The sequence below is a fragment of the Neofelis nebulosa genome, chromosome 15, assembly GCF_028018385.1.
Source record: "Neofelis nebulosa isolate mNeoNeb1 chromosome 15, mNeoNeb1.pri, whole genome shotgun sequence".
In the NCBI taxonomy this organism is placed as follows: domain Eukaryota; kingdom Metazoa; phylum Chordata; class Mammalia; order Carnivora; family Felidae; genus Neofelis; species Neofelis nebulosa.
In genome coordinates this window covers 1,780,825-1,808,708 of record NC_080796.1, presented here as the reverse complement: position 1 = coordinate 1,808,708, position 27,884 = coordinate 1,780,825, and the positions used below count along the sequence as shown (strand labels likewise).

Here is a 27,884-nt window from a genome sequence, read left to right as displayed (position 1 = left end):
ATTTTATTCCTTTGTCAACTGTGGTTCAGGGAGGTTGATGACTCGACCATGATTCCATAGTTCACGGGTTGCTGAGGGGCTTTGCCCATCAGCCCGTGAAGCTTCCACATCCATTCCCTGGTTCCTCAGCAGCACTGAGATGAAGATACAGATCCTAGGGCAGATCAACTCAGAATGTCAAAGGTAATGATGTCGGAACACTAATTTAGGGTTTGCTTAAGAACCCAGGTTAGTCCAAGCATTTGGCCTCATATATTTGACCACCAGTGCCAACAAAAGTCATTAGTGCAGTGGTAACTAGTCCCTTGTTTTTACCATCCGAGATTTTAGGGTGGATGTCAGCTATGGCCATGGTGTCAAGGCTTTTACATAAAAAGCAAGATGTCGTCAGGCAACTCCTTAGATGTAGTGATATCCCCTCTTCTTGAGACAAATGAGTTTTCTGTAAGGGAAGGATATCTAGTTGTAGACCATGTTACATTAATTAAACTCACTCTCTATTTCGAGGATATTGCTATATGATTCTCTGTTGCCTAAGTTCCCAGGCTGGTTTCCCTTTGGGCTAGTATCCTTGTCTAGTTCTAAGAAGCTTTTTGGTTTTTTTGGAGTTGTTTTTTTTTTCCAATGACTTTTTGTACTGTATTTTTGCCTTTTGACTTTCTTCTCTTTTTTCCTTGGTATTTCTTCTTCTTTTTTTTTTTCCAATAATTTCCCCACTTCTTCCAGCTAAGGACTCTCCATTTTTCCAGAGGCCAAATCAAAAGCAATTAGAGTCTCCAGATGTAGGGATCCTCAGAGATTAATTCTTCAAAACACCCTCTGGTGTGTCAACCTATGTTTAACCTCCTTGCCCAATGGTTGTTTCCCTGGAGAATTTGAAACTCAAAAGAGATTGAAGTGACCTATAGGGATATGATAAGTGACAGAAATGCGACTTAAATTCTGGTTTTCTTTCTTTCTTTCTTTCTTTCTTTCTTTCTTTCTTTCTTCTTTCTTTCTTTCCTTTCTTCCTTCTTTTATTGTCTTGATCTTGCAGGCAACTGTTTTAATAATAGAAGCCTGGGGAGTGGGTCTAATGAATACAATGAAGGAGGGTAAGAATTGAATTAGCAGAGGAGACCAGGTTTCAAGGAGAACAACACTGAGTTGGTTAGGAATACGAGTTTGAGAAAAGATGTCAGAATATGGGGGGTTATGCCAAGTGAGATAAAGGTGAATGACAGGAATGAAGGACCCAGGATTAGGGGAGTTGTTTAGAAAGACATATTCAAATAGAGAGTTCAAGAGGGTCGTGACCAGGTTTCTGCTTTTGTGTGTGTTGGTTTCATTGAAGGTGCGAGCATACCTCAGATTTTCTGATGAGAGAGATTAAAAATCATTTGAGCTTCTGGGCAGAGTCTGTTTACAGCAGATAGAAATATGATATCCCCTACTTCCACCCCAACTGAGGGAGGATAGCTTAGATCCTCTCAAGGAATTGGGGGTGGGGGTGGAGATTCCGAACATCAGAGATGTATGGCCCAAGGCAAGCTGTCTCCTCACTCCACCTCTTTTCCTCAATCTGTGATGCCCTTCCCATGTACTTGTAGGGCTGGGCAGGGGTAGGTCTGACTTGTCAAATCAGTAAGGGAGCTTCATCTGGATCGGTGATAACATGCCTATGTTGAGGTGACTGTGTGGATGAGTGAGACTCCCAATTCGCTTGTTCTCCAGGAGCAGGACATGGTTCTTACCCTCGGTCATTGGAGCCCATCCTTGTTGTAGGAGTGTATGGCTTCATAGGCTAAAGATTGAAAGGTTGGGGAATGCCACAGAACCGTGCCAAAGAGTGATGTAGGAGTGGGATCTCATAGGGAAGAAAATATTCAGGCAGCGTATAGAGAAATAGAGGCACAACTACCGGGACCATTTTGATCACAATCTCCCTCCTTGGGTAGCTGAATGCCCCTGAAGGCTTGGAGTGTCTTGCTAGTTATTATGGACCTAAATAAGGCAAGACCAGTGTGGGAACAAAGTTGGCCTTGGGAACTTTGAGTCTGTCAATCTCTAGTTAGTACTACCACTCATAACGTAGAAACCTAAACTTTGATACGTTTACTTAAACGGAGGTCTACGTGACACACAATGTAATATGTGATGCAACAACTCTGGATGTTTCACCGTGATCGCCATAAGCGTAGCTCCCATCTGTCAATGTATGAGGCTATTAGGATACCACTGACTAGATTCCCTACGCTGTACCTTTGAGCCTTGTGATTTATTCATTCTATAACTGGAACCCTGAACTTCCCTCTCCCCTTCCCCCATTTTGTCCATCCCCCCACCTCCCCTCCCTTCTGGCAAGAGTCAAATCTCTGCATTTATGGTTCTGTTTCTGCTTTTGCTCTGTTTGTTCATTTATTCCCCTTTTTACATTCTGCACAGAAGTGAAATCATATAGGATTTGTGTTTCTCTGTCTGACTTATTTCACTTACCCTCATGCCATCTAGGTACATCCATGATGTTGCAGATGGCAGGATCTCATTCTCATTTAGAGCTGTATAATATTTCATTGTGTGTGTGTGTGTGTGTGTGTGTGGTCTCTTCATGTATTGGTGGACACTTGGGTTGCTTCCATATCTTGTCTATTGTAAATAATGCTATAATAAAGATAGGGGTGCGTATATCTTTTCAAATTAGTATTTCCATTTCCCTTGGGTAAATAAATACCCAGTAGTGGAATCACTGGATCCGATGGTATTTGTGTTTTTAATTTGTTGAGGCCCCTCCATACTGGCTTTCACTGCGGCGATACCAATTTACATCCCATGACCGGTGCACAAGGGTTGTTTTTTCTCCACACCCTGAGCTACCCTTGTTGTTTCCTGTGTGTGGAGACTGAGCCATTCTGACAGATGTGAGGTGAGACGTCATTGTGGTAAGGTTTACACATTTAATTTTCAACCATTTCAGAGCATTCCCTGCCTGTCATATTTGGTTATGGAAACTGAGACTGGGTCTTTCCTGGAGATTTCACAGGTTAGGAGAGGTCGAGGCCAAATAGAGAACAGAAAGCTTTTTTTAAAACAGGGTCCAAATTGTGAAAGACCTGTACTCTGGAAACCGTAAAACACTGATGAAGGAAATTGAAGGTGACGGAAAGAAAGAGAAAGACATCCGATGCTCACAGATGGGAAGAATACATATTTTTAAAGTGTCTACACTACCCAAAGCCATCGACAGATGTCATGCAATCCCTGTCAACATACCAACAGCATTTGTCACAGAGCTACACAAACAATCCTAAACGTTGTATAGAACCACAAAAGACGTTGAATGGCCAAAGCAACATTGAAAACGAAGAAACCTGGAGGTATCGCAATCTCAGCTTTCAAGTTCTATTCCAAAGCTGTAGTATTCCAAACAGTATGGTGGGTACTGGCGTGCAAAATAGCCTCATCGCTCAGTGGAATAGGACCGCAAACCCAGACATAAATCCACCACTGTATGGTCAGTTCATCTTCCACAAACAGGAAAGACTATCCAGTGGGGAAAAGGCAGTCTCTTCACCAAATGGTGTGGGGACAACTGGACAAGCCACATGCCAAAGAATGAACCTGGACCAATTTCTCTACCATATCCACAAATAAACTCAAAATGAATTAAAGACCTAAGTGTGAGACTTGAAACCATAAAAAAAAAAAAAAATCCTTGACGAGAACACAGGCCGTCATTTCTCAAACTTTGGCTGTAGCCACATTTTACTAGTTATGTCTCTTGAGCCAAGGGAAATAAAGCAAGAATAAAGTTTGGGGACTATATCAACCTACGAAGCTTTTGCACAGTGAAGGAAACAGTCAAACCTGAAAGGCAACCTCTGGAATGGGAGAACAAATTTGGAAATATTTGGCAAATCCAGTAAAGGGTTAGTATCCACAATGTCTAAAAACTTGACACATGTCAACATCACCCCCCTCCAAAAAAGCCCAGTTTACAAATGAGCAGTACACATAACCAGACCCTTTTCCAACGACAACATACAGATGGTCAACAGACACATGAAAAGATGCTCCCCCAAACTACAACGAGATACCACGTCACACCTGTCAGAATGGCTACACTCCAAGACACAAGAAGCTAGTGTTCGCGAGGATGTGGAGACAAAGGAAACCTCTTGCACCGTTGGTGGAAATGCAAATGGGTGCGGCCCCTGTGGAAAACAGTATGCAGGTTCCTCAAAAAATTAAAAACAGAACTCTCCTATGATCCAGTAATTGCACTACTGGATACTACCCAAGAGAATACAAAAACATGAATTCCACGGGACACACGCACTCCTGTGTTTATTGCGGCATTATTTCCAACAGCCAGCGCAAGCATCCATTGACAGCTGAGTGAACGAAGAAGAAGCCCTACATGAATGTATGTGTGTGTGTATATGTATATCCATACACACACACACACACACGCACACACACATGCACACACACACACTGTAATATTACTCAATCATAAAACAATGAAATCTTGCCATTTGCAATCACCTGGATGGAGCCTGAGGGTAGTATGGTAAGCAAAGTCAGGGAAAGACAAATACCATATGATTTTACTCATGTAGCACTTAAGAAACAACAAACGAGCAAAGGGAGGAAACAAAAGGGGAGACAAACCAAGAAATAGGCTCTTAACTGCAGAGAAGAAACGGATGGTTGTGGAGAGCAGGTGAGTGGTGGGAAAGGTGAAAGAGATGATGGGGATGAAGGAGTGCCCTTGTCATGATGAGCACGGGGTGAGTATGGAGTTGGTGAATCACTATATTGTACAACTTAAACTACTATAACTCTGGATGTTTCTATTACTGGAATTAAAATAAAACTTAATGACAAAACCAGAGGCCAACTTTTCATTATACCAAGAAACTTCGTGGAATAAACAGATAGGTGACCTTTCCCTTAACTTTTTTAAATTTTGTTTTTAAATGAATGAACATGTTTTTGTTGTATTTTTTTGCTCTAAAGGCTTTCTGACAAACCTGGTCCTGACGATTCATGGTCTACCTCATCTAGCGAAGACTTAGATTTTGGTACCAAGGTAAAGTACCCTCCCGTGAAACTCACTTTCCTGCTCTGAATTGAGTTTTCTCCCTTATTCACTCTGAAAATTTAAGAGGAGCCTGTGTATCATCATTTTATGTGTGTCATGGAAAGTTAGCAAGGACAAACCACTCTACAGATACATGACGCGTTGAATGTTTTGTTTTGTTTTGTTTTGTTGTACTTTGGTAAATCCTACAGGTGGAGGCTGATAAATGAATGGGCTGGAAAATATATAATGACCGTCAAATTATATTGGGAAAAGCTTTCCCACAATGGAGGCAATATGACGTTTGCTTAAGGATAAGGATTCTTACTGTGATCATAACATGACTGATAATACTCATGCCTAAATGAAACCTGATTGGGTCCAAGTATCTATTGTAGGTTGCCCCCCGCCCCGGGCACGTTTTATTTTGGTGAGATACAGCATTTTCCTTTGGCTCTATCCTTTGTTCTCCATTTAGAATAAAATCATATTAGAAAATGTAGAAATTTAGATGTTTACATTATTTCTCAACATTTACCTTACAAAGGTGTTCTCCTGTAGTTTTGAAATAACTCCATGAGGGGTAAGTTAAAATTGTGCATCTCCCCGAAGAATACGTATTTTGCTGAAAAGAGTAGCTCTATGGGCAGAGGCTCTTCATAGCCAAGGTGTCAAATTTCTAATTTCAGAAATCTTGCCCATTCTAGCTTTGAACACTATCTCCTCCTAGTCCTTGTGTCAGATTCTAAAATTTAAAGTTTCAGACATCTGATATTTGTTTCAGTATTCATTTCAAAGCCCCTAAATCATGATAAGCTCCTGGAGGTTAGGGAACGCACTGGTTTGACTCCTGGAGCTCCTAAAATAAAGTCTTGCTTGGAAGAAGCAATGTCATGGTTTTTGAATGTGAACAAATGAGTAGGGAAATGGAATTCCGTAGAATGGAGTTTGAAAAGTAACCAAATACGCATGATATATCACAATTAAATATGTGAAGTTAAAAAGTCAGGCTTCGGTTTATATTCCGTTTTAGTGTTTAACATGTATACACGCAAATTAATTCTATTGAGGAAATCAGGAGTTACATAAGAAAGAAGGTTACAGTCTATTTTTAGTATCCTCCCATTGTGAACTTAGAATTGCAGAGAAAAAGTCCTCAGCCTTTGTTTGTTTAACCCCATCTGTGTCCCATTACCTACATCCTTTGAAGGTTCCCATTTCTTCCTAGAATTCTCATTCCCAATTCTTTCTCCATAGTGAATGTTGACGTGTTAGGAACCTCTCTTTTTCTGTTCTTTTGTTAGTCTAGTAATAATTTCTAGCTTTTCGGAAGCGAAAGATGCCAGGAATTGAACAATGTATTTATAGTGAAAAAAATTAAATTCTTTATTACAGTATTTATAACCAGATAACTGTAGAGTGATAAGAGTCAGTATTATTAGGGATATACTGTGAGTCAAAGCCTCTCTTTTACATAAATATTATATAGACAGATACATAGGTAGATGGATATGGATATAGATAGATAGATAGATAGATAGATAGATAGATATAGATAGATAGTTATAGGTAGAGATATATATAATATACACATATATACACATATATATTTACACATATATAAATACACACTTATATGTATACATATTTATGTTCACCTAAACGTACACACACACACACACACACACACACATATATATATATATATATATATATATATATACATATCACACATATATAAAGACATATATTTTTAAAAGGTTTAAAAGGGACTATTTTTCATAGTATATTCCCAATCCTACTTATGTACCTGTTGAAAAATGTATGTTGTTTCCACTTGCCTTCTTTGGCTCACATTTTTCCTTTTCTTTTTTGTCTTAAGCTCATGCTTGATTGATTGGTCATTTGTTTTTGTTTTTGTTTTTGTTTCCTTTTTCCCTCTTCTCACCCCGTGCTTTTTACGGTATTTTCAAAATTTTTTCAAAGTTTATTTATTTTTGAGACAGAGAGAGACACAGAGTGCAAGCGGGGTAGGGGCAGAGACAGAGAGAGACACAGAATCCAAAGCAGGCTGCAGGCTCCGAGCTGTCAACACAGAGCTCAAAGTGGGGCTGATAACCACAAACCGTGAGATCATGACTCATGAGCTGAAGGTGGATGCTGAACTCACTGTGCCACATATGTGTTCCCCGCACCAGGCTCGTTTTTAATGGTTTACCCCTACCCTAATTTGTCCTTGCAGAAACGATTTCTTTAGTGTCTGTTCTTTTAGTACATCACTTTCTGTCAACTCCATTGTCAACATATTGGTTATGGAATTCTACTGTCTGTGTGTGGTTTCCATCCAGGACTCGTTGCCCCACAAGGTTTATTATTCTTGTTTTTCTCTTTCTTGGAAGGGGCTGAGCTAAATGTTTTTGAAATGTTTGCATTTCTCTTGGAAAGGGAGGGAGAGAGAGAAAGAATGAGCAAGTGCTCGTTGTTGTGATCTGACAATATGCAAGGTATGATCTCAGTCCTTTTATATTTGTGGAGGGCTGTTTTGTGACCCAGGATGTCACTTGGAGACATTGGAGAATGTTCTATATGCACTTAAGAAGAATGTGCGTTCTACTGCTGTTGGGTGAAAAGATCTTAATATATCGGTGTTGATACCCATGTATATAAATGTATATATATGAGGCCAATATAGATCTATGTATATCTGAATACATCTGGTCCAGTGACACATTGGATCAGTGTTTCCTTACTGATTTTCTGCCTTGACGATCCACCTTTTGCCATGAGTGGAGTCTTAAAGTCGTCTACAATCATGGTATTTGTATGTATACATTTAATCATGTTTGTGAGTAATCGATTCATACGTGTGGGCGTTTCACTTTGGGGCCATAAACATTTGCAGTTGTTAGCTCCTCTTGATGGATAGACCCCTTAATTACGACCCAATGCCCTTCTGAATCTGTTACTACAGTCTCTGGTTTAAAATCTAGTCTGTCTGGTGGAAGTGTGGCGACTCCAGCTTTCTTTTGACTTCTAGTAGCATGATAGGTGGTTCCGCATACCTTCACTTTGAACCTGGAGGTGTCCTGGGGTCTAAAATCAGTTTCTTGTTGACAACATATAGATGGATCTTGTTGTTTGGTTTTGTTTTGTGTTTTACCCATTCTGATTCCCTTTGTCTTTTGACTGGGGCATTGAGTCCATTCACATTCAGAGTGATTAGTTAAAGATATGGATTTAGTGTCATTGTGTTATCTGAAGGTTTCATGCTTTTGGTGAGGCCTCTGGTCCTTTGTAGTCTCTGCTGCTTTCCACTCACAGAGTCGCCCGTTAGGATCTCCCGCAGGGCTGGTTTAGTGGTCATGAACTCCATGAGGTGTTGTTTGTCTGGGAAAGCCTTTCTCTCTCTTTCTATTCTAAATGTCAGCCTTGCCTGGGAAGGGATTCTTCGCCGCAGATGTTCCCATTCAGCACATTGACCGTTTCCTACCCCTCCCTTCTGCCCTGCCAAGTTTCTTTGGACAGGCCTGCTGCTAGCCTTACGTGTCTTCCCTTGTCGATTAAGACCCGTTTGTCCCTAGCTGCTTTCAGAATCCTCTCCTTATCTTTGTAGTTTTCCAGTTTCGCTATGGCATGTCGTGGTGTTGACCTGGGTTTGTTGATTTGGAAAGGAATTCTCTGTGCCGCCAGGACTTGGATGCCCGTTTCCTTCCCCAGATGAGGGAAGCTCTCAGCTATAAGTTGTTCCAAAAAAACCTTCTGCCCCTTTCTCTCACTCTTCTTCTTCTGGGACTCCTAGGATGTGGCTAATATTTCATCTCACTGAATCACGTAGGTCTCTAGTACCTGCCTCGTGATCTAGTCATTTCCTTCCTTTCCTTTCCCTGCTTCATCTTTGTCCACAATTGTATCTTCTGTTTCACCGATTCTGTCTGCTGCTTCTCCCGTCCTTGCTGTCACTGCATCTAGTTTACTTTGTATCTCCTTTACACCATTTCATGTTCAGCGTTCATCGTGACGATTCCTTAGGTCCTTGATCTCTGAAGCAGGAGATTGTCTGCTGTCTTCTATGCGTGGTTTCAAGCGCAACTATGCGTCTTATGAGTGTCATTCCAAAAATGTGCTCACCTATATGGTTTCTGTCTCTTTTGCGCCCTTCTCTGGCTGTCCTTTCTTCCCGGAATTTTTTTTGAGGGGAATTCTCCGATTTCGTCGTTTTGGCTAGATTCCTGCCCTTTATGTGTGTTAATCGCTTGTTCTGTGTCCCACACCTGCGAGTACTACTGTAATAAAAAGAGCCCCTACACTGTCCAGGGCCTGGCAGTTGAACAAATTTTTTTTGAGTGTGTTGTGTGCACTCTTTGGGTGCGTCTTTGGCTGCTGTCCTCGCTACTTGGAGTGGCGGTTTGGGCCTTCCACCAGGTGTGCTTTGATTTGTTTGTTGAAGTAATCCTGGAAAAAAGGGGAAGAAGGTGGGGAAGAATCCTTAGCCCAAACAAAAAGAGAAATGACTGGAGTTGAAAAAAAGACCAGGAAGTGACTCAAAGGAGCTATAGGGCTTAATCCAGAAAGAGAGGGAGGAAAATGAAGAAGGAGATCTAGAAAAGTATAGAGAAAATGTACAATCAAACAAACAAAGAACCAGAACAGAGGAACAAAGGAAAAAAATATATAGATATATCTCTATATATCTATGTATAGATATATAGGTATATATTAAGATATATAGATAAATGTAGATATATAATTAGTTTTGACCCACGTGAACTCGAGACTACTAGGCTGTTTCCAAAGGGAGAAGGGGAAAGAGGAGAGTAGAAAGAGAAAAAAGGGAAAAGAGAAGAAAGGGAAAGCAAAGGAAAGAAAAGATGGGCGCTTGGGTGGCTCAGTAGGTGAAGCGTCTGACTCTTGAATTTGGCTCACGTCATGTTGTCACTGTGGGTGGGTTCGGAACCCCCAACAGGTTCTGCAGTGAGAGCATGGATCCTGCTCGGATTCTCTCTCTCTCCCTCTCTCTGCATCTCTTCTGCTTGATCACTCACTCTCTCTCTCTCAAAATAAAGAAATAAACATTAAAAAAGAAAAGGAAAGACAAAAGAATAATAACTCAAATGAAAACAAACAAACAAACAAACAAACAAACAAACTAAGATAGAAAACCGGAGGAGAGTTGTCTATTGGTGCCTGGGACCGGTGGCTGTGCTGGTCTAGAGCAGGGGCTGTCTGGTCCCATCAGTGTCAGTCTCACTCCTATAGAGAAGCAGTTACGAGGCACAGAGTGTCAGGGTTTGGTGTAATGGGCCTGCCTTCACTGAGGCTCACTGTCCATTCCCTGAAGCCCCACGATGTTGGTCATGGGGAGAGACATGGCGACACCCCATCTATCCTGCCCACACGAGGTGTCTCAAAACTCACTGTTTAGGCTATCCTCACGGAATAGCCTGGGGAGCCGGCTTGCCTTGCTGCACAGTCCCATGTGCCACCCGAGCACTGAGCTGGGATTCAAAATCCTGTAGGATCCCGCTTTGCTCGGACCTGGTAGTGGAGTTGCGCCACTCTGCCCAGTGGACAGAGGGCCTCTGGCTCGTGCCTGCATGGTCTTTTTCCCTTGGGCGGGGCAATACCTCCCCTTTCCACCATACTCAAGGTGTTCTCTCCCAGGGTAGCCCTGAGATTGCTACCAAGCCTAGGGGCGGCTCCCTCCCCACCAGGCATGGGAGGTGGTAGCTCTGGTCGAGAGAAAGTGTGGCCGCCTTGAAAATTCTGTTTTTTACCCTCTAAGGCTGTTTTCCAAAGTAGAAACTGGCTCTCTGGACCTCTCCTTGGTCTGTGGTCCGGACAGGCTTTCTCATATCCAAATGCACGTCCCACAGCCTCTCTCTGTCTCTGCCTTCCTTTCGTTTCTCCACCAAAGGCCTTCCCCCACTCCATGCCTGTGCTGCCCATTTTATTTCTCCCAATTCTCATACACACCCTTCTGTCCCGCCAAGCTGTCACTCTGCACCTGTGGAGATTTTTCTGTCCCTCTGCAGCCTGTATTCCTGGTATTCCAAGTGTTGTGACCTCAATACTGCTGTGTTTGAGGGACAAGGGGAATTCTGATCCCCTCCCCTGCCATCTTAACTCCCCCCTCCACCTTTTGCTTTGCTTTTCGCAATTTCAAAGTTGGCTGCCTAATCGACTAAGTCACCCAGGCCCCCCAAAGAATACTTGTTTTCGATGGGAAGATGTTCAAAGGCCAATAAAATGGCCCTTGTGTCCAGAAAAGAATGGAAAGTTAGAATGGGTTTTTGATGTTCTCATTTGGGGCTATAATAAGTTCCCGTAAGCTCTTAGCGATGACATCATAAAGGTATACATTTGACCCTTGAACAAGATGCGTTTGGAATGTGGGAGTCCACATACATACAGATTTTTTTCAATAAATACAGTACCATCCTGTAAACATATTTTCTCTTCCTTATGATTTTCTTTTTCATCTTGTTTTTTTTTTTTAATTATTCATTTTGGGAGAGTGAGAGAGGACAGAGCACGTGAGTAGGGAAGTGGGGACAGAGAGCGAATTTTCATCAGGCTCCACACTGTCAGCGTTCAACTCAGGAAGTATAGATCATGACTTGAGCCAAAGTCAAGAGCCTGACCCTGAACCGACAGTGCCACCCAGCACCCCTTCCTTACGATTTTCTTAGTAACCTTTCCTTCAGTTTATAGTGTAAAAATACAGTATGTAATACATATAACAGGGAAAACATGCATTAATCGACTGTGTATATTGTTGGTAAGCTCAGCATTCCGTTATCCTAACCCTGACCTCCCACGCTCAGTTTACAGAGTCAATGGCCAAATTAGGCCGAAAAGGTAGATTAGACCTAGAGAGCATATACAAGCGATTCTGCTTTAACGTTCTGGTTTTCAATACATATATACTTTTTGATTTTTAAGTGTGATTGCTTTTAAAGTAGGAAATTCAGTAGGAATTTTTGTTTTTTTTTTTATTTGGTTTTGAGGTTTCAAAAGATATTTGTGGATTGTCGAGGGCATGGCCATCAGAGCCCGTAACCCTTGCTTTGTTCAAGGGCCAACGGTATAGTGATTGGGTACTTTTGAGATCTTCTCAGTGAGATTAGTGTAAATGTTTTGACCTTAATTAATTGGTCCTTGTATACTGAGTACGTACCAAGCAGTTAGCTGCTGAGTGTACAAGTGGAGGGTTTAGGTTGTTGTGGTCGGAGCAGAAAAGTAAGTCAACAGCAGTCTGTTAGAAGTCACAATAAAGGCTTCATCGATAGGAAATGGACAATGTTAGTTGAGAGAATATTGGGGGCGTTTGTAGTGAGGATGAGGATGAGAGTGGGAGTGGGAATTTTGGTAGTCAGAAAAGATCTGAGAGTGGCAAAAGGTGCCAAGTGAAAGATGAGAAGGCCCAGTCGTGTAGACCGTGGCGAGGGACATTCTGGACAGAGAGGACCACGGATCATCATTTTACTCCAACGCCTTAGAGAGACCAAGCTGTAGGAAGGCTCACTCCATCATCATAATCATTATTATTATTGTTGTGTGTAAAAAAGAAAATGTGCATAGTGAAATGAGTGCTTGGCACATTTTAGGTGACTGAGACATACATGTTCTTATACTTGCCGTTTGAATGCTTACTACACATTCTGAAGAGTTCCATACCTATATCTACATTGTTTCTGCTACTAGTTCATCACAATTTTAAGAAAAGTTTCTCTTCCAACCTTGCCGTTCGATCCAACCCTTCTTTCGTCAAGAAAAAGGTCAAGCCTGTGTTTACCTAAACGAAGCAGCAGCTTCGACAGTGTTTTGTTGATACACAACATGATATACTCCAAAGTTTCTGATCATGTGAGGTATGAATTGACACTGAAACAAATGTCTGCCATTTTATTAGAAGCAGTTTTCCTTTATAGCAAGTACACTTTTAAAGATTCTGTTTCAAAACTTATTTCAAATGTCCTTTCATTTTGGTCAGGAATGCAAAGGAAGGGGTTTTGTTAGTTCCTTTTTGAAATCTGCATACAAGCCAGGCTTCTGCCTTTGAAAGTATTTATTCTGGCCTTCCATGATCCGTTTAGAGAGTCAATAGCCAAATGAAGATTCAAAGGGACGCTGAATCAAGAGAGCATATATGAGGTTTTGTATTTAAATGTTTTGGTGTTCAATACGGTTTTCTTATTTGTAAGTCTGATTGTTATTAAAGTCATAAATTCAGATATTTTCTTGGAAAAGGATTAGGAAGTCTTCACGCAACTCATTACTGATGCTACTTTTAACAGAGTATGTCTGAGAAGCCCAACAAATATGTCCCTCATGTCTCTGGAGCTGTGGATCAGAAAGGGCAAAGTATATTAAATGGACAAGTAGAAGGTAAGCACTGTATTTTATTCAAAGGTCATTTGACAGAATGTTGATTGAAAACAGGAATACTGATATATTCTAATATCTAAAGAAAACGGCCTGTTAAGTGCATAGGAAAGAGAAAGAGATGTGAAAAGGAGATAAGTTGCATATCGTATGTGGTGTCAGCAACAGATTAAATTGAGAGTGCCACCAAAGGAGCTAAATGACTAGTTCCCTTTCAAGACACTGGAAGGCCTAAGGAACCTCAGGAAAGAAGAGACGAGCCAAACAGGGAATGATGTGAATGGCGGAGACTACAGGGAGTAAATGAAGGAAAGTAAGCCGGTGTGTATTGTGTTTCTACTGGAAGGTGGTAAAATACACTAGTTCTTTAAAGGGAAGAGCAGACTATTTAAAATGCAGCAACACTATCAGGTGAGCTTCTCGTACCAGAATTTGCCAGAGTGGTATCCCCAAATGTTCCCACTCTTACTGTGATCCTCACTGTTGGCAAGACATTAAGGACTGACCTAGCTGATGATGCAGAGTTATGTCCTAACTACCATGGGTGAACATAAGCATTTGTAGTCAATGATAAATGTATATACGTTAATGCCTTATAAAATGGGGGTACTTCATACGGTAGTATCATTTAGGGCAAAATAAGAGAATTGGAAGGAGGGTCAGATAGGGAGACATCAAGATAACTCATCTGACATTTTGGATGCCGTATTTGTGGCTTTTGATTATTTTGGCAATAACTGCCTTTAATAGGTGAACTATATTTTTAATGTTCTAGGAACATAAGGGAAAGAAACAAAAGAACACTATAATCAGTAGTATGTTTTCATATTCTGTCTGACAGTTCTGATTGTTGTAGAATGATCCCTGTTACTTCTTTGATTCCTACCTGCCAGAAAAATGAACTAAGTCCTAGGTAGTTGGAGAAAATTAACTGATTTTTCATATTTCAGAGAACTTTTATATGGTAGAACATAGGGGCAATCACCAGGATTTGCTCTCTCCCTCTGTTTGTTTTTTTTTTCAGAGTAAAATAAGATTGTTGCTTGTTTCACACTTTCTGACATCATGATTTCATCTATTCCTTTTAAACCTTTCTTCAAATGGATAAATAGGGATGTAGGAATTTTCAAGGCAAATACCAAGAAAAGAGATTCCAGGAAAGGTATTCTGTGACATAACCTTCTGACTGTAACCACGTGAAAGACATCAACCGAAATAATAAAATTGCATATAATGCAGTTGTGTTAGAGGCATCCCAATGACACCCAGATTTGATTATTCACTAGAAGAGCTCACAGGACTCAGCATATAGTTGTAGTCATGCGTGTGGCTTGGTATGGGGACAGGCTAGAAAGGCCAATGAGCACCGAGCAATGGTGTATGGGGTGAAGGCCAGAGGAAAGCAAGCGCAGGCTTCCAGGAATCCTTTCTCTATGGAGTTAGCAGGATGTGCTAAATTCCTCCAGCATGAAATTAGGACAGCACAAGTGAAATGTTGTCTGCCAGTACGAGGCTTATGGATACTCAGTGCCCGAGGTTTTCATCAAATGCTAATCACATAGGCATCTTCTCCTTAGCATGTCCCCAAATTCCAGGTTTCCACCAAGGAAATCAAGTGTACAGCCTTAAGGACATTGCTTGTACCAGCACTTAGGCACAGTGAACCACTCTTAACCAGCTAGGGAATGGTGGGAACCCTCCTGAAATCCAAGATCCCAGGGAACCACCAAGGGCCAGTCATTCAAGTAGGATGTTCTGAGGGTAGCCATCTTTGGCCTGCTGGATGAAATCTGTTCTGCATAGGAATTATAGCCCTGACGTCATTTTTGGTGGTGTCTTCAAATTTTGTTTTGCTAGCATGGAGCATGATGGCTACCATGGTACTGGTTTCAGTTTCATCATCCATATGAAGTAGGTATTTGTATAAAAATTACAAGGGCAATATGAGGTCATTATAATCTTTTTTTTATGTGATTAAGCTTTCATTATGATTCTTACGTATGATCAACATAATGATTTTTGATTTAAAATTAGAATGAAAATCTCGTAATTATATGGAAAACCCAGGTTTGATTCCTATGGTGCTGAACCCCTGTTTATAGGTATAAGATTTTGGATCATATTCATCAATTGTTTTGTTGCCTAAGTATACAAATAACCGTTGTATTTTTGTGTTTTGTGTATGCATTTTCATACACTTCCAAATGGGAGACAGTACCCCTATTGTGTTACTTTGATCTCTATTTTAATGTTCAAGGTGACTGTATCATGAGTTGGTATATGCTAAGAGTAGCTTCAATGGAAACCATATTTTGTTGTTTTTGTTGTTTCATACATTTAATAAGCCTGATGTTTTACATCAGTTTTAAGTTCACAGCAAAATATAATAGGAAGTACAGAGAGTCTGCATATACCATACCATGCTCCCGGACACGCCTAGCCTCCCCTGTTGTTAACATCCTGCACGACAGTGGTCCATTTTTAGTAGGAATTTTTTATTTCAGTTCCTTGGTTTAGTTTTGAGTGAGAGAGCATGCATGCGTGTGAGCAGCCAAGGGGCAGAGGGAGAGGGGGGAAAGAATCCTGTGCTGTCAGCCCAGAGCCTGATGCAGGACTTGATCCCATGAACTGTGAGATCATGACCTGAGCTCAGATCCAGAGTTGGACGCTGAACCGACTGAGCCACCCAGGCACCCTGACAACAGTGGTGCATTTTCTATGGACACGAACTCTTCATTTGGAGGCCAAGTCTCTAATTTGCATTAGTGTTCAGCCTTGGTGTCATACGTTCTATGAGTCTTAACAAATGTGTAATGATGTGAATCCACCTTTGTGGTATCGTGTGAAAGAGTTCCACTGCCTTAAAAGTCCTCTGTGCCGTGCCCGTTTCTCCCTACATTCACCCCAACCCTTAGCTCCATAGCCTTGCTCTTTCCAGGTGTCATATAGTTAGAATCATAGAGTGGATGTCTTTGAATGTTTAGAAAGTGAAAATATCCTGGTAATTGAATGTAGGCATTCAAGATATTCTTTGCCCTTTGTTTTGTTTAGTTGCTCATCAGTAGAGGATCTGATGACCTCTGCCTTCCATGACAAAAAGTATGATTTCTCTAGCTGTGTGTCACCTAATGGGGAGGGTTGAGAAAAATGACCTCATGAACCACTACAGAGCACTCACATTGGGATCATCCTCCTCTGTGATGTGCGGCGGGTCTAGATAGACTCTCTAGCAATGGAAGGAGACAGCCTCAAGAGGTTAGAACTATATCAAAGTGGAATGCCAAATCTTTCCTTCTTACCTTACCATTGGAAATAAGGCCAGGGAGAGTCTGTTTGCTATTGTTTGGCCACGCTGCCAAGTACAATAGCTATAGAGCACACGTTGTGAGGGGGTGTTTCCTCCTAAAACTGAAGAGTGTCTGCTGAAGAGCTGGGGAAGTTCTGCCGTGTTACAGCAAAATAAAGATATTCTCTTTCAATTCCTCTAGTAGTGGAAGTCCAGAAAAATCATGCTAGCTTCAGTCTGACATTGTCAGCTCATGATAATCATTCTCCGAACGATACCCGTTTCCTCCAGTGTCACAGTGTCGGTCAGCGATGGCCATTGTAAACATCAGTTCCCCTGTAGGTGTCAAATTCTGATAAAACCCATTCTTGGTTTTGGTCAATATAGAGGAGAAAGTAAGATTTCTTAGTGCTTTAAGCCTACGAATGGTATAATTACCATTCAGTGTAGTGTGGTTTCCAGGTGTGGTCCGAAAGCAATACTTTTTGACAAATCATAAGCCGTACACTTGTAATTTTCCTCTATTTATCGATTGTCGATTTAACATGTATTTTGCTTTCTTCTTTAGGAGCAGATAAGAATGCTGAGGAAGATTCTAGAGCCAGGTAGGATTTTTATGGATTTGTAAAAATGACATTTGCTGGGGCACCCGGGTGGCTCAGTCGGTTAAGGGTGTGACTCTTGATTTCAACTGAGGTTTGTGAGTTCAAGCCCCACGTCGGGTTTTGCGCTGACAGCCTCCTTGGGATATCTTTCCCGATTTCTGTGGGCACTCACTCTCAAAGTATAAAGGAATGAAATGAAATGAAACGGATAATGAAAGGAAAGGAAAGGGAATGAATGAACTGAAAATTATGTGTCTCCTAAGGGAACGCAGAGAACAAAAGCAGTTGTTGCGTGTTCTACACTGGACCAGACACTATATCCTATGGGTAACATCTGTTCCGTTATATAGTCATTGTATAGCTTTGCCAAGTAGCTGTGCTATTGTAGCCTACATTTTATTCCTTTGTCAACTGTGGTTCAGGGAGGTTGATGACTCGACCATGATTCCATAGTTCACGGGTTGCTGAGGGGCTTTGCCCATCAGCCCGTGAAGCTTCCACATCCATTCCCTGGTTCCTCAGCAGCACTGAGATGAAGATACAGATCCTAGGGCAGATCAACTCAGAATGTCAAAGGTAATGATGTCGGAACACTAATTTAGGGTTTGCTTAAGAACCCAGGTTAGTCCAAGCATTTGGCCTCATATATTTGACCACCAGTGCCAACAAAAGTCATTAGTGCAGTGGTAACTAGTCCCTTGTTTTTACCATCCGAGATTTTAGGGTGGATGTCAGCTATGGCCATGGTGTCAAGGCTTTTACATAAAAAGCAAGATGTCGTCAGGCAACTCCTTAGATGTAGTGATATCCCCTCTTCTTGAGACAAATGAGTTTTCTGTAAGGGAAGGATATCTAGTTGTAGACCATGTTACATTAATTAAACTCACTCTCTATTTCGAGGATATTGCTATATGATTCTCTGTTGCCTAAGTTCCCAGGCTGGTTTCCCTTTGGGCTAGTATCCTTGTCTAGTTCTAAGAAGCTTTTTGGTTTTTTTGGAGTTGTTTTTTTTTTCCAATGACTTTTTGTACTGTATTTTTGCCTTTTGACTTTCTTCTCTTTTTTCCTTGGTATTTCTTCTTCTTTTTTTTTTTCCAATAATTTCCCCACTTCTTCCAGCTAAGGACTCTCCATTTTTCCAGAGGCCAAATCAAAAGCAATTAGAGTCTCCAGATGTAGGGATCCTCAGAGATTAATTCTTCAAAACACCCTCTGGTGTGTCAACCTATGTTTAACCTCCTTGCCCAATGGTTGTTTCCCTGGAGAATTTGAAACTCAAAAGAGATTGAAGTGACCTATAGGGATATGATAAGTGACAGAAATGCGACTTAAATTCTGGTTTTCTTTCTTTCTTTCTTTCTTTCTTTCTTTCTTTCTTTCTTCTTTCTTTCTTTCCTTTCTTCCTTCTTTTATTGTCTTGATCTTGCAGGCAACTGTTTTAATAATAGAAGCCTGGGGAGTGGGTCTAATGAATACAATGAAGGAGGGTAAGAATTGAATTAGCAGAGGAGACCAGGTTTCAAGGAGAACAACACTGAGTTGGTTAGGAATACGAGTTTGAGAAAAGATGTCAGAATATGGGGGGTTATGCCAAGTGAGATAAAGGTGAATGACAGGAATGAAGGACCCAGGATTAGGGGAGTTGTTTAGAAAGACATATTCAAATAGAGAGTTCAAGAGGGTCGTGACCAGGTTTCTGCTTTTGTGTGTGTTGGTTTCATTGAAGGTGCGAGCATACCTCAGATTTTCTGATGAGAGAGATTAAAAATCATTTGAGCTTCTGGGCAGAGTCTGTTTACAGCAGATAGAAATATGATATCCCCTACTTCCACCCCAACTGAGGGAGGATAGCTTAGATCCTCTCAAGGAATTGGGGGTGGGGGTGGAGATTCCGAACATCAGAGATGTATGGCCCAAGGCAAGCTGTCTCCTCACTCCACCTCTTTTCCTCAATCTGTGATGCCCTTCCCATGTACTTGTAGGGCTGGGCAGGGGTAGGTCTGACTTGTCAAATCAGTAAGGGAGCTTCATCTGGATCGGTGATAACATGCCTATGTTGAGGTGACTGTGTGGATGAGTGAGACTCCCAATTCGCTTGTTCTCCAGGAGCAGGACATGGTTCTTACCCTCGGTCATTGGAGCCCATCCTTGTTGTAGGAGTGTATGGCTTCATAGGCTAAAGATTGAAAGGTTGGGGAATGCCACAGAACCGTGCCAAAGAGTGATGTAGGAGTGGGATCTCATAGGGAAGAAAATATTCAGGCAGCGTATAGAGAAATAGAGGCACAACTACCGGGACCATTTTGATCACAATCTCCCTCCTTGGGTAGCTGAATGCCCCTGAAGGCTTGGAGTGTCTTGCTAGTTATTATGGACCTAAATAAGGCAAGACCAGTGTGGGAACAAAGTTGGCCTTGGGAACTTTGAGTCTGTCAATCTCTAGTTAGTACTACCACTCATAACGTAGAAACCTAAACTTTGATACGTTTACTTAAACGGAGGTCTACGTGACACACAATGTAATATGTGATGCAACAACTCTGGATGTTTCACCGTGATCGCCATAAGCGTAGCTCCCATCTGTCAATGTATGAGGCTATTAGGATACCACTGACTAGATTCCCTACGCTGTACCTTTGAGCCTTGTGATTTATTCATTCTATAACTGGAACCCTGAACTTCCCTCTCCCCTTCCCCCATTTTGTCCATCCCCCCACCTCCCCTCCCTTCTGGCAAGAGTCAAATCTCTGCATTTATGGTTCTGTTTCTGCTTTTGCTCTGTTTGTTCATTTATTCCCCTTTTTACATTCTGCACAGAAGTGAAATCATATAGGATTTGTGTTTCTCTGTCTGACTTATTTCACTTACCCTCATGCCATCTAGGTACATCCATGATGTTGCAGATGGCAGGATCTCATTCTCATTTAGAGCTGTATAATATTTCATTGTGTGTGTGTGTGTGTGTGTGTGTGTGGTCTCTTCATGTATTGGTGGACACTTGGGTTGCTTCCATATCTTGTCTATTGTAAATAATGCTATAATAAAGATAGGGGTGCGTATATCTTTTCAAATTAGTATTTCCTTTTCCCTTGGGTAAATAAATACCCAGTAGTGGAATCACTGGATCCTATGGTATTTGTGTTTTTAATTTGTTGAGGCCCCTCCATACTGGCTTTCACTGCGGCGATACCAATTTACATCCCATGACCGGTGCACAAGGGTTGTTTTTTCTCCACACCCTGAGCTACCCTTGTTGTTTCCTGTGTGTGGAGACTGAGCCATTCTGACAGATGTGAGGTGAGACGTCATTGTGGTAAGGTTTACACATTTAATTTTCAACCATTTCAGAGCATTCCCTGCCTGTCATATTTGGTTATGGAAACTGAGACTGGGTCTTTCCTGGAGATTTCACAGGTTAGGAGAGGTCGAGGCCAAATAGAGAACAGAAAGCTTTTTTTAAAACAGGGTCCAAATTGTGAAAGACCTGTACTCTGGAAACCGTAAAACACTGATGAAGGAAATTGAAGGTGACGGAAAGAAAGAGAAAGACATCCGATGCTCACAGATGGGAAGAATACATATTTTTAAAGTGTCTACACTACCCAAAGCCATCGACAGATGTCATGCAATCCCTGTCAACATACCAACAGCATTTGTCACAGAGCTACACAAACAATCCTAAACGTTGTATAGAACCACAAAAGACGTTGAATGGCCAAAGCAACATTGAAAACGAAGAAACCTGGAGGTATCGCAATCTCAGCTTTCAAGTTCTATTCCAAAGCTGTAGTATTCCAAACAGTATGGTGGGTACTGGCGTACAAAATAGCCTCATCGCTCAGTGGAATAGGACCGCAAACCCAGACATAAATCCACCACTGTATGGTCAGTTCATCTTCCACAAACAGGAAAGACTATCCAGTGGGGAAAAGGCAGTCTCTTCACCAAATGGTGTGGGGACAACTGGACAAGCCACATGCCAAAGAATGAACCTGGACCAATTTCTCTACCATATCCACAAATAAACTCAAAATGAATTAAAGACCTAAGTGTGAGACTTGAAACCATAAAAAAAAAAAAAAATCCTTGACGAGAACACAGGCCGTCATTTCTCAAACTTTGGCTGTAGCCACATTTTACTAGTTATGTCTCTTGAGCCAAGGGAAATAAAGCAAGAATAAAGTTTGGGGACTATATCAACCTACGAAGCTTTTGCACAGTGAAGGAAACAGTCAAACCTGAAAGGCAACCTCTGGAATGGGAGAACAAATTTGGAAATATTTGGCAAATCCAGTAAAGGGTTAGTATCCACAATGTCTAAAAACTTGACACATGTCAACATCACCCCCCTCCAAAAAAGCCCAGTTTACAAATGAGCAGTACACATAACCAGACCCTTTTCCAACGACAACATACAGATGGTCAACAGACACATGAAAAGATGCTCCCCCAAACTACAACGAGATACCACGTCACACCTGTCAGAATGGCTACACTCCAAGACACAAGAAGCTAGTGTTCGCGAGGATGTGGAGACAAAGGAAACCTCTTGCACCGTTGGTGGAAATGCAAATGGGTGCGGCCCCTGTGGAAAACAGTATGCAGGTTCCTCAAAAAATTAAAAACAGAACTCTCCTATGATCCAGTAATTGCACTACTGGATACTACCCAAGAGAATACAAAAACATGAATTCCACGGGACACACGCACTCCTGTGTTTATTGCGGCATTATTTCCAACAGCCAGCGCAAGCGTCCATTGACAGCTGAGTGAACGAAGAAGAAGCCCTACATGAATGTATGTGTGTGTGTATATGTATATCCATACACACACACACACACACGCACACACACATGCACACACACACACTGTAATATTACTCAATCATAAAACAATGAAATCTTGCCATTTGCAATCACCTGGATGGAGCCTGAGGGTAGTATGGTAAGCAAAGTCAGGGAAAGACAAATACCATATGATTTTACTCATGTAGCACTTAAGAAACAACAAACGAGCAAAGGGAGGAAACAAAAGGGGAGACAAACCAAGAAATAGGCTCTTAACTGCAGAGAAGAAACGGATGGTTGTGGAGAGCAGGTGAGTGGTGGGAAAGGTGAAAGAGATGATGGGGATGAAGGAGTGCCCTTGTCATGATGAGCACGGGGTGAGTATGGAGTTGGTGAATCACTATATTGTACAACTTAAACTACTATAACTCTGGATGTTTCTATTACTGGAATTAAAATAAAACTTAATGACAAAACCAGAGGCCAACTTTTCATTATACCAAGAAACTTCGTGGAATAAACAGATAGGTGACCTTTCCCTTAACTTTTTTAAATTTTGTTTTTAAATGAATGAACATGTTTTTGTTGTATTTTTTTGCTCTAAAGGCTTTCTGACAAACCTGGTCCTGACGATTCATGGTCTACCTCATCTAGCGAAGACTTAGATTTTGGTACCAAGGTAAAGTACCCTCCCGTGAAACTCACTTTCCTGCTCTGAATTGAGTTTTCTCCCTTATTCACTCTGAAAATTTAAGAGGAGCCTGTGTATCATCATTTTATGTGTGTCATGGAAAGTTAGCAAGGACAAACCACTCTACAGATACATGACGCGTTGAATGTTTTGTTTTGTTTTGTTTTGTTGTACTTTGGTAAATCCTACAGGTGGAGGCTGATAAATGAATGGGCTGGAAAATATATAATGACCGTCAAATTATATTGGGAAAAGCTTTCCCACAATGGAGGCAATATGACGTTTGCTTAAGGATAAGGATTCTTACTGTGATCATAACATGACTGATAATACTCATGCCTAAATGAAACCTGATTGGGTCCAAGTATCTATTGTAGGTTGCCCCCCGCCCCGGGCACGTTTTATTTTGGTGAGATACAGCATTTTCCTTTGGCTCTATCCTTTGTTCTCCATTTAGAATAAAATCATATTAGAAAATGTAGAAATTTAGATGTTTACATTATTTCTCAACATTTACCTTACAAAGGTGTTCTCCTGTAGTTTTGAAATAACTCCATGAGGGGTAAGTTAAAATTGTGCATCTCCCCGAAGAATACGTATTTTGCTGAAAAGAGTAGCTCTATGGGCAGAGGCTCTTCATAGCCAAGGTGTCAAATTTCTAATTTCAGAAATCTTGCCCATTCTAGCTTTGAACACTATCTCCTCCTAGTCCTTGTGTCAGATTCTAAAATTTAAAGTTTCAGACATCTGATATTTGTTTCAGTATTCATTTCAAAGCCCCTAAATCATGATAAGCTCCTGGAGGTTAGGGAACGCACTGGTTTGACTCCTGGAGCTCCTAAAATAAAGTCTTGCTTGGAAGAAGCAATGTCATGGTTTTTGAATGTGAACAAATGAGTAGGGAAATGGAATTCCGTAGAATGGAGTTTGAAAAGTAACCAAATACGCATGATATATCACAATTAAATATGTGAAGTTAAAAAGTCAGGCTTCAGTTTATATTCCGTTTTAGTGTTTAACATGTATACACGCAAATGAATTCTATTGAGGAAATCAGGAGTTACATAAGAAAGAAGGTTACAGTCTATTTTTAGTATCCTCCCATTGTGAGCTTAGAATTGCAGAGAAAAAGTCCTCAGCCTTTGTTTGTTTAACCCCATCTGTGTCCCATTACCTACATCCTTTGAAGGTTCCCATTTCTTCCTAGAATTCTCATTCCCAATTCTTTCTCCATAGTGAATGTTGACGTGTTAGGAACCTCTCTTTTTCTGTTCTTTTGTTAGTCTAGTAATAATTTCTAGCTTTTCGGAAGCGAAAGATGCCAGGAATTGAACAATGTATTTATAGTGAAAAAAATTAAATTCTTTATTACAGTATTTATAACCAGATAACTGTAGAGTGATAAGAGTCAGTATTATTAGGGATATACTGTGAGTCAAAGCCTCTCTTTTACATAAATATTATATAGACAGATACATAGGTAGATGGATATGGATATAGATAGATAGATAGATAGATAGATATAGATAGATAGTTATAGGTAGAGATATATATAATATACACATATATACACATATATATTTACACATATATAAATACACACTTATATGTATACATATTTATGTTCACCTAAACGTACACACACACACACACACACACACATATATATATATATATATATATATATATATATATATATACATATCACACATATATAAAGACATATATTTTTAAAAGGTTTAAAAGGGACTATTTTTCATAGTATATTCCCAATCCTACTTATGTACCTGTTGAAAAATGTATGTTGTTTCCACTTGCCTTCTTTGGCTCACATTTTTCCTTTTCTTTTTTGTCTTAAGCTCATGCTTGATTGATTGGTCATTTGTTTTTGTTTTTGTTTTTGTTTCCTTTTTCCCTCTTCTCACCCCGTGCTTTTTACGGTATTTTCAAAATTTTTTCAAAGTTTATTTATTTTTGAGACAGAGAGAGACACAGAGTGCAAGCGGGGTAGGGGCAGAGACAGAGAGAGACACAGAATCCAAAGCAGGCTGCAGGCTCCGAGCTGTCAACACAGAGCTCAAAGTGGGGCTGATAACCACAAACCGTGAGATCATGACTCATGAGCTGAAGGTGGATGCTGAACTCACTGTGCCACATATGTGTTCCCCGCACCAGGCTCGTTTTTAATGGTTTACCCCTACCCTAATTTGTCCTTGCAGAAACGATTTCTTTAGTGTCTGTTCTTTTAGTACATCACTTTCTGTCAACTCCATTGTCAACATATTGGTTATGGAATTCTACTGTCTGTGTGTGGTTTCCATCCAGGACTCGTTGCCCCACAAGGTTTATTATTCTTGTTTTTCTCTTTCTTGGAAGGGGCTGAGCTAAATGTTTTTGAAATGTTTGCATTTCTCTTGGAAAGGGAGGGAGAGAGAGAAAGAATGAGCAAGTGCTCGTTGTTGTGATCTGACAATATGCAAGGTATGATCTCAGTCCTTTTATATTTGTGGAGGGCTGTTTTGTGACCCAGGATGTCACTTGGAGACATTGGAGAATGTTCTATATGCACTTAAGAAGAATGTGCGTTCTACTGCTGTTGGGTGAAAAGATCTTAATATATCGGTGTTGATACCCATGTATATAAATGTATATATATGAGGCCAATATAGATCTATGTATATCTGAATACATCTGGTCCAGTGACACATTGGATCAGTGTTTCCTTACTGATTTTCTGCCTTGACGATCCACCTTTTGCCATGAGTGGAGTCTTAAAGTCGTCTACAATCATGGTATTTGTATGTATACATTTAATCATGTTTGTGAGTAATCGATTCATACGTGTGGGCGTTTCACTTTGGGGCCATAAACATTTGCAGTTGTTAGCTCCTCTTGATGGATAGACCCCTTAATTACGACCCAATGCCCTTCTGAATCTGTTACTACAGTCTCTGGTTTAAAATCTAGTCTGTCTGGTGGAAGTGTGGCGACTCCAGCTTTCTTTTGACTTCTAGTAGCATGATAGGTGGTTCCGCATACCTTCACTTTGAACCTGGAGGTGTCCTGGGGTCTAAAATCAGTTTCTTGTTGACAACATATAGATGGATCTTGTTGTTTGGTTTTGTTTTGTGTTTTACCCATTCTGATTCCCTTTGTCTTTTGATTGGGGCATTGAGTCCATTCACATTCAGAGTGATTAGTTAAAGATATGGATTTAGTGTCATTGTGTTATCTGAAGGTTTCATGCTTTTGGTGAGGCCTCTGGTCCTTTGTAGTCTCTGCTGCTTTCCACTCACAGAGTCGCCCGTTAGGATCTCCCGCAGGGCTGGTTTAGTGGTCATGAACTCCATGAGGTGTTGTTTGTCTGGGAAAGCCTTTCTCTCTCTTTCTATTCTAAATGTCAGCCTTGCCTGGGAAGGGATTCTTCGCCGCAGATGTTCCCATTCAGCACATTGACCGTTTCCTACCCCTCCCTTCTGCCCTGCCAAGTTTCTTTGGACAGGCCTGCTGCTAGCCTTACGTGTCTTCCCTTGTCGATTAAGACCCGTTTGTCCCTAGCTGCTTTCAGAATCCTCTCCTTATCTTTGTAGTTTTCCAGTTTCGCTATGGCATGTCGTGGTGTTGACCTGGGTTTGTTGATTTGGAAAGGAATTCTCTGTGCCGCCAGGACTTGGATGCCCGTTTCCTTCCCCAGATGAGGGAAGCTCTCAGCTATAAGTTGTTCCAAAAAAACCTTCTGCCCCTTTCTCTCACTCTTCTTCTTCTGGGACTCCTAGGATGTGGCTAATATTTCATCTCACTGAATCACGTAGGTCTCTAGTACCTGCCTCGTGATCTAGTCATTTCCTTCCTTTCCTTTCCCTGCTTCATCTTTGTCCACAATTGTATCTTCTGTTTCACCGATTCTGTCTGCTGCTTCTCCCGTCCTTGCTGTCACTGCATCTAGTTTACTTTGTATCTCCTTTACACCATTTCATGTTCAGCGTTCATCGTGACGATTCCTTAGGTCCTTGATCTCTGAAGCAGGAGATTGTCTGCTGTCTTCTATGCGTGGTTTCAAGCGCAACTATGCGTCTTATGAGTGTCATTCCAAAAATGTGCTCACCTATATGGTTTCTGTCTCTTTTGCGCCCTTCTCTGGCTGTCCTTTCTTCCCGGAATTTTTTTTGAGGGGAATTCTCCGATTTCGTCGTTTTGGCTAGATTCCTGCCCTTTATGTGTGTTAATCGCTTGTTCTGTGTCCCACACCTGCGAGTACTACTGTAATAAAAAGAGCCCCTACACTGTCCAGGGCCTGGCAGTTGAACAAATTTTTTTTGAGTGTGTTGTGTGCACTCTTTGGGTGCGTCTTTGGCTGCTGTCCTCGCTACTTGGAGTGGCGGTTTGGGCCTTCCACCAGGTGTGCTTTGATTTGTTTGTTGAAGTAATCCTGGAAAAAAGGGGAAGAAGGTGGGGAAGAATCCTTAGCCCAAACAAAAAGAGAAATGACTGGAGTTGAAAAAAAGACCAGGAAGTGACTCAAAGGAGCTATAGGGCTTAATCCAGAAAGAGAGGGAGGAAAATGAAGAAGGAGATCTAGAAAAGTATAGAGAAAATGTACAATCAAACAAACAAAGAACCAGAACAGAGGAACAAAGGAAAAAAATATATAGATATATCTCTATATATCTATGTATAGATATATAGGTATATATTAAGATATATAGATAAATGTAGATATATAATTAGTTTTGACCCACGTGAACTCGAGACTACTAGGCTGTTTCCAAAGGGAGAAGGGGAAAGAGGAGAGTAGAAAGAGAAAAAAGGGAAAAGAGAAGAAAGGGAAAGCAAAGGAAAGAAAAGATGGGCGCTTGGGTGGCTCAGTAGGTGAAGCGTCTGACTCTTGAATTTGGCTCACGTCATGTTGTCACTGTGGGTGGGTTCGGAACCCCCAACAGGTTCTGCAGTGAGAGCATGGATCCTGCTCGGATTCTCTCTCTCTCCCTCTCTCTGCATCTCTTCTGCTTGATCACTCACTCTCTCTCTCTCAAAATAAAGAAATAAACATTAAAAAAGAAAAGGAAAG

General features: G+C 41.1%; 1 protein-coding gene across 1 annotated transcript in view; it reads left to right on the top strand.

Moving 5' to 3' along the window:
• Nucleotides 1-27,884, top strand: part of LOC131495881 (uncharacterized) — a 199,036-nt gene that overhangs the window by 65,925 nt on the left and 105,227 nt on the right. The window contains exons 13-16 of the mRNA XM_058701054.1: nt 4,999-5,071; nt 13,360-13,450; nt 17,302-17,338; nt 22,732-22,804. Coding sequence (XP_058557037.1) covers nt 4,999-5,071; nt 13,360-13,450; nt 17,302-17,338; nt 22,732-22,804 — 274 coding nt within the window. The remainder of the gene's footprint in view (nt 1-4,998; nt 5,072-13,359; nt 13,451-17,301; nt 17,339-22,731; nt 22,805-27,884) is intronic.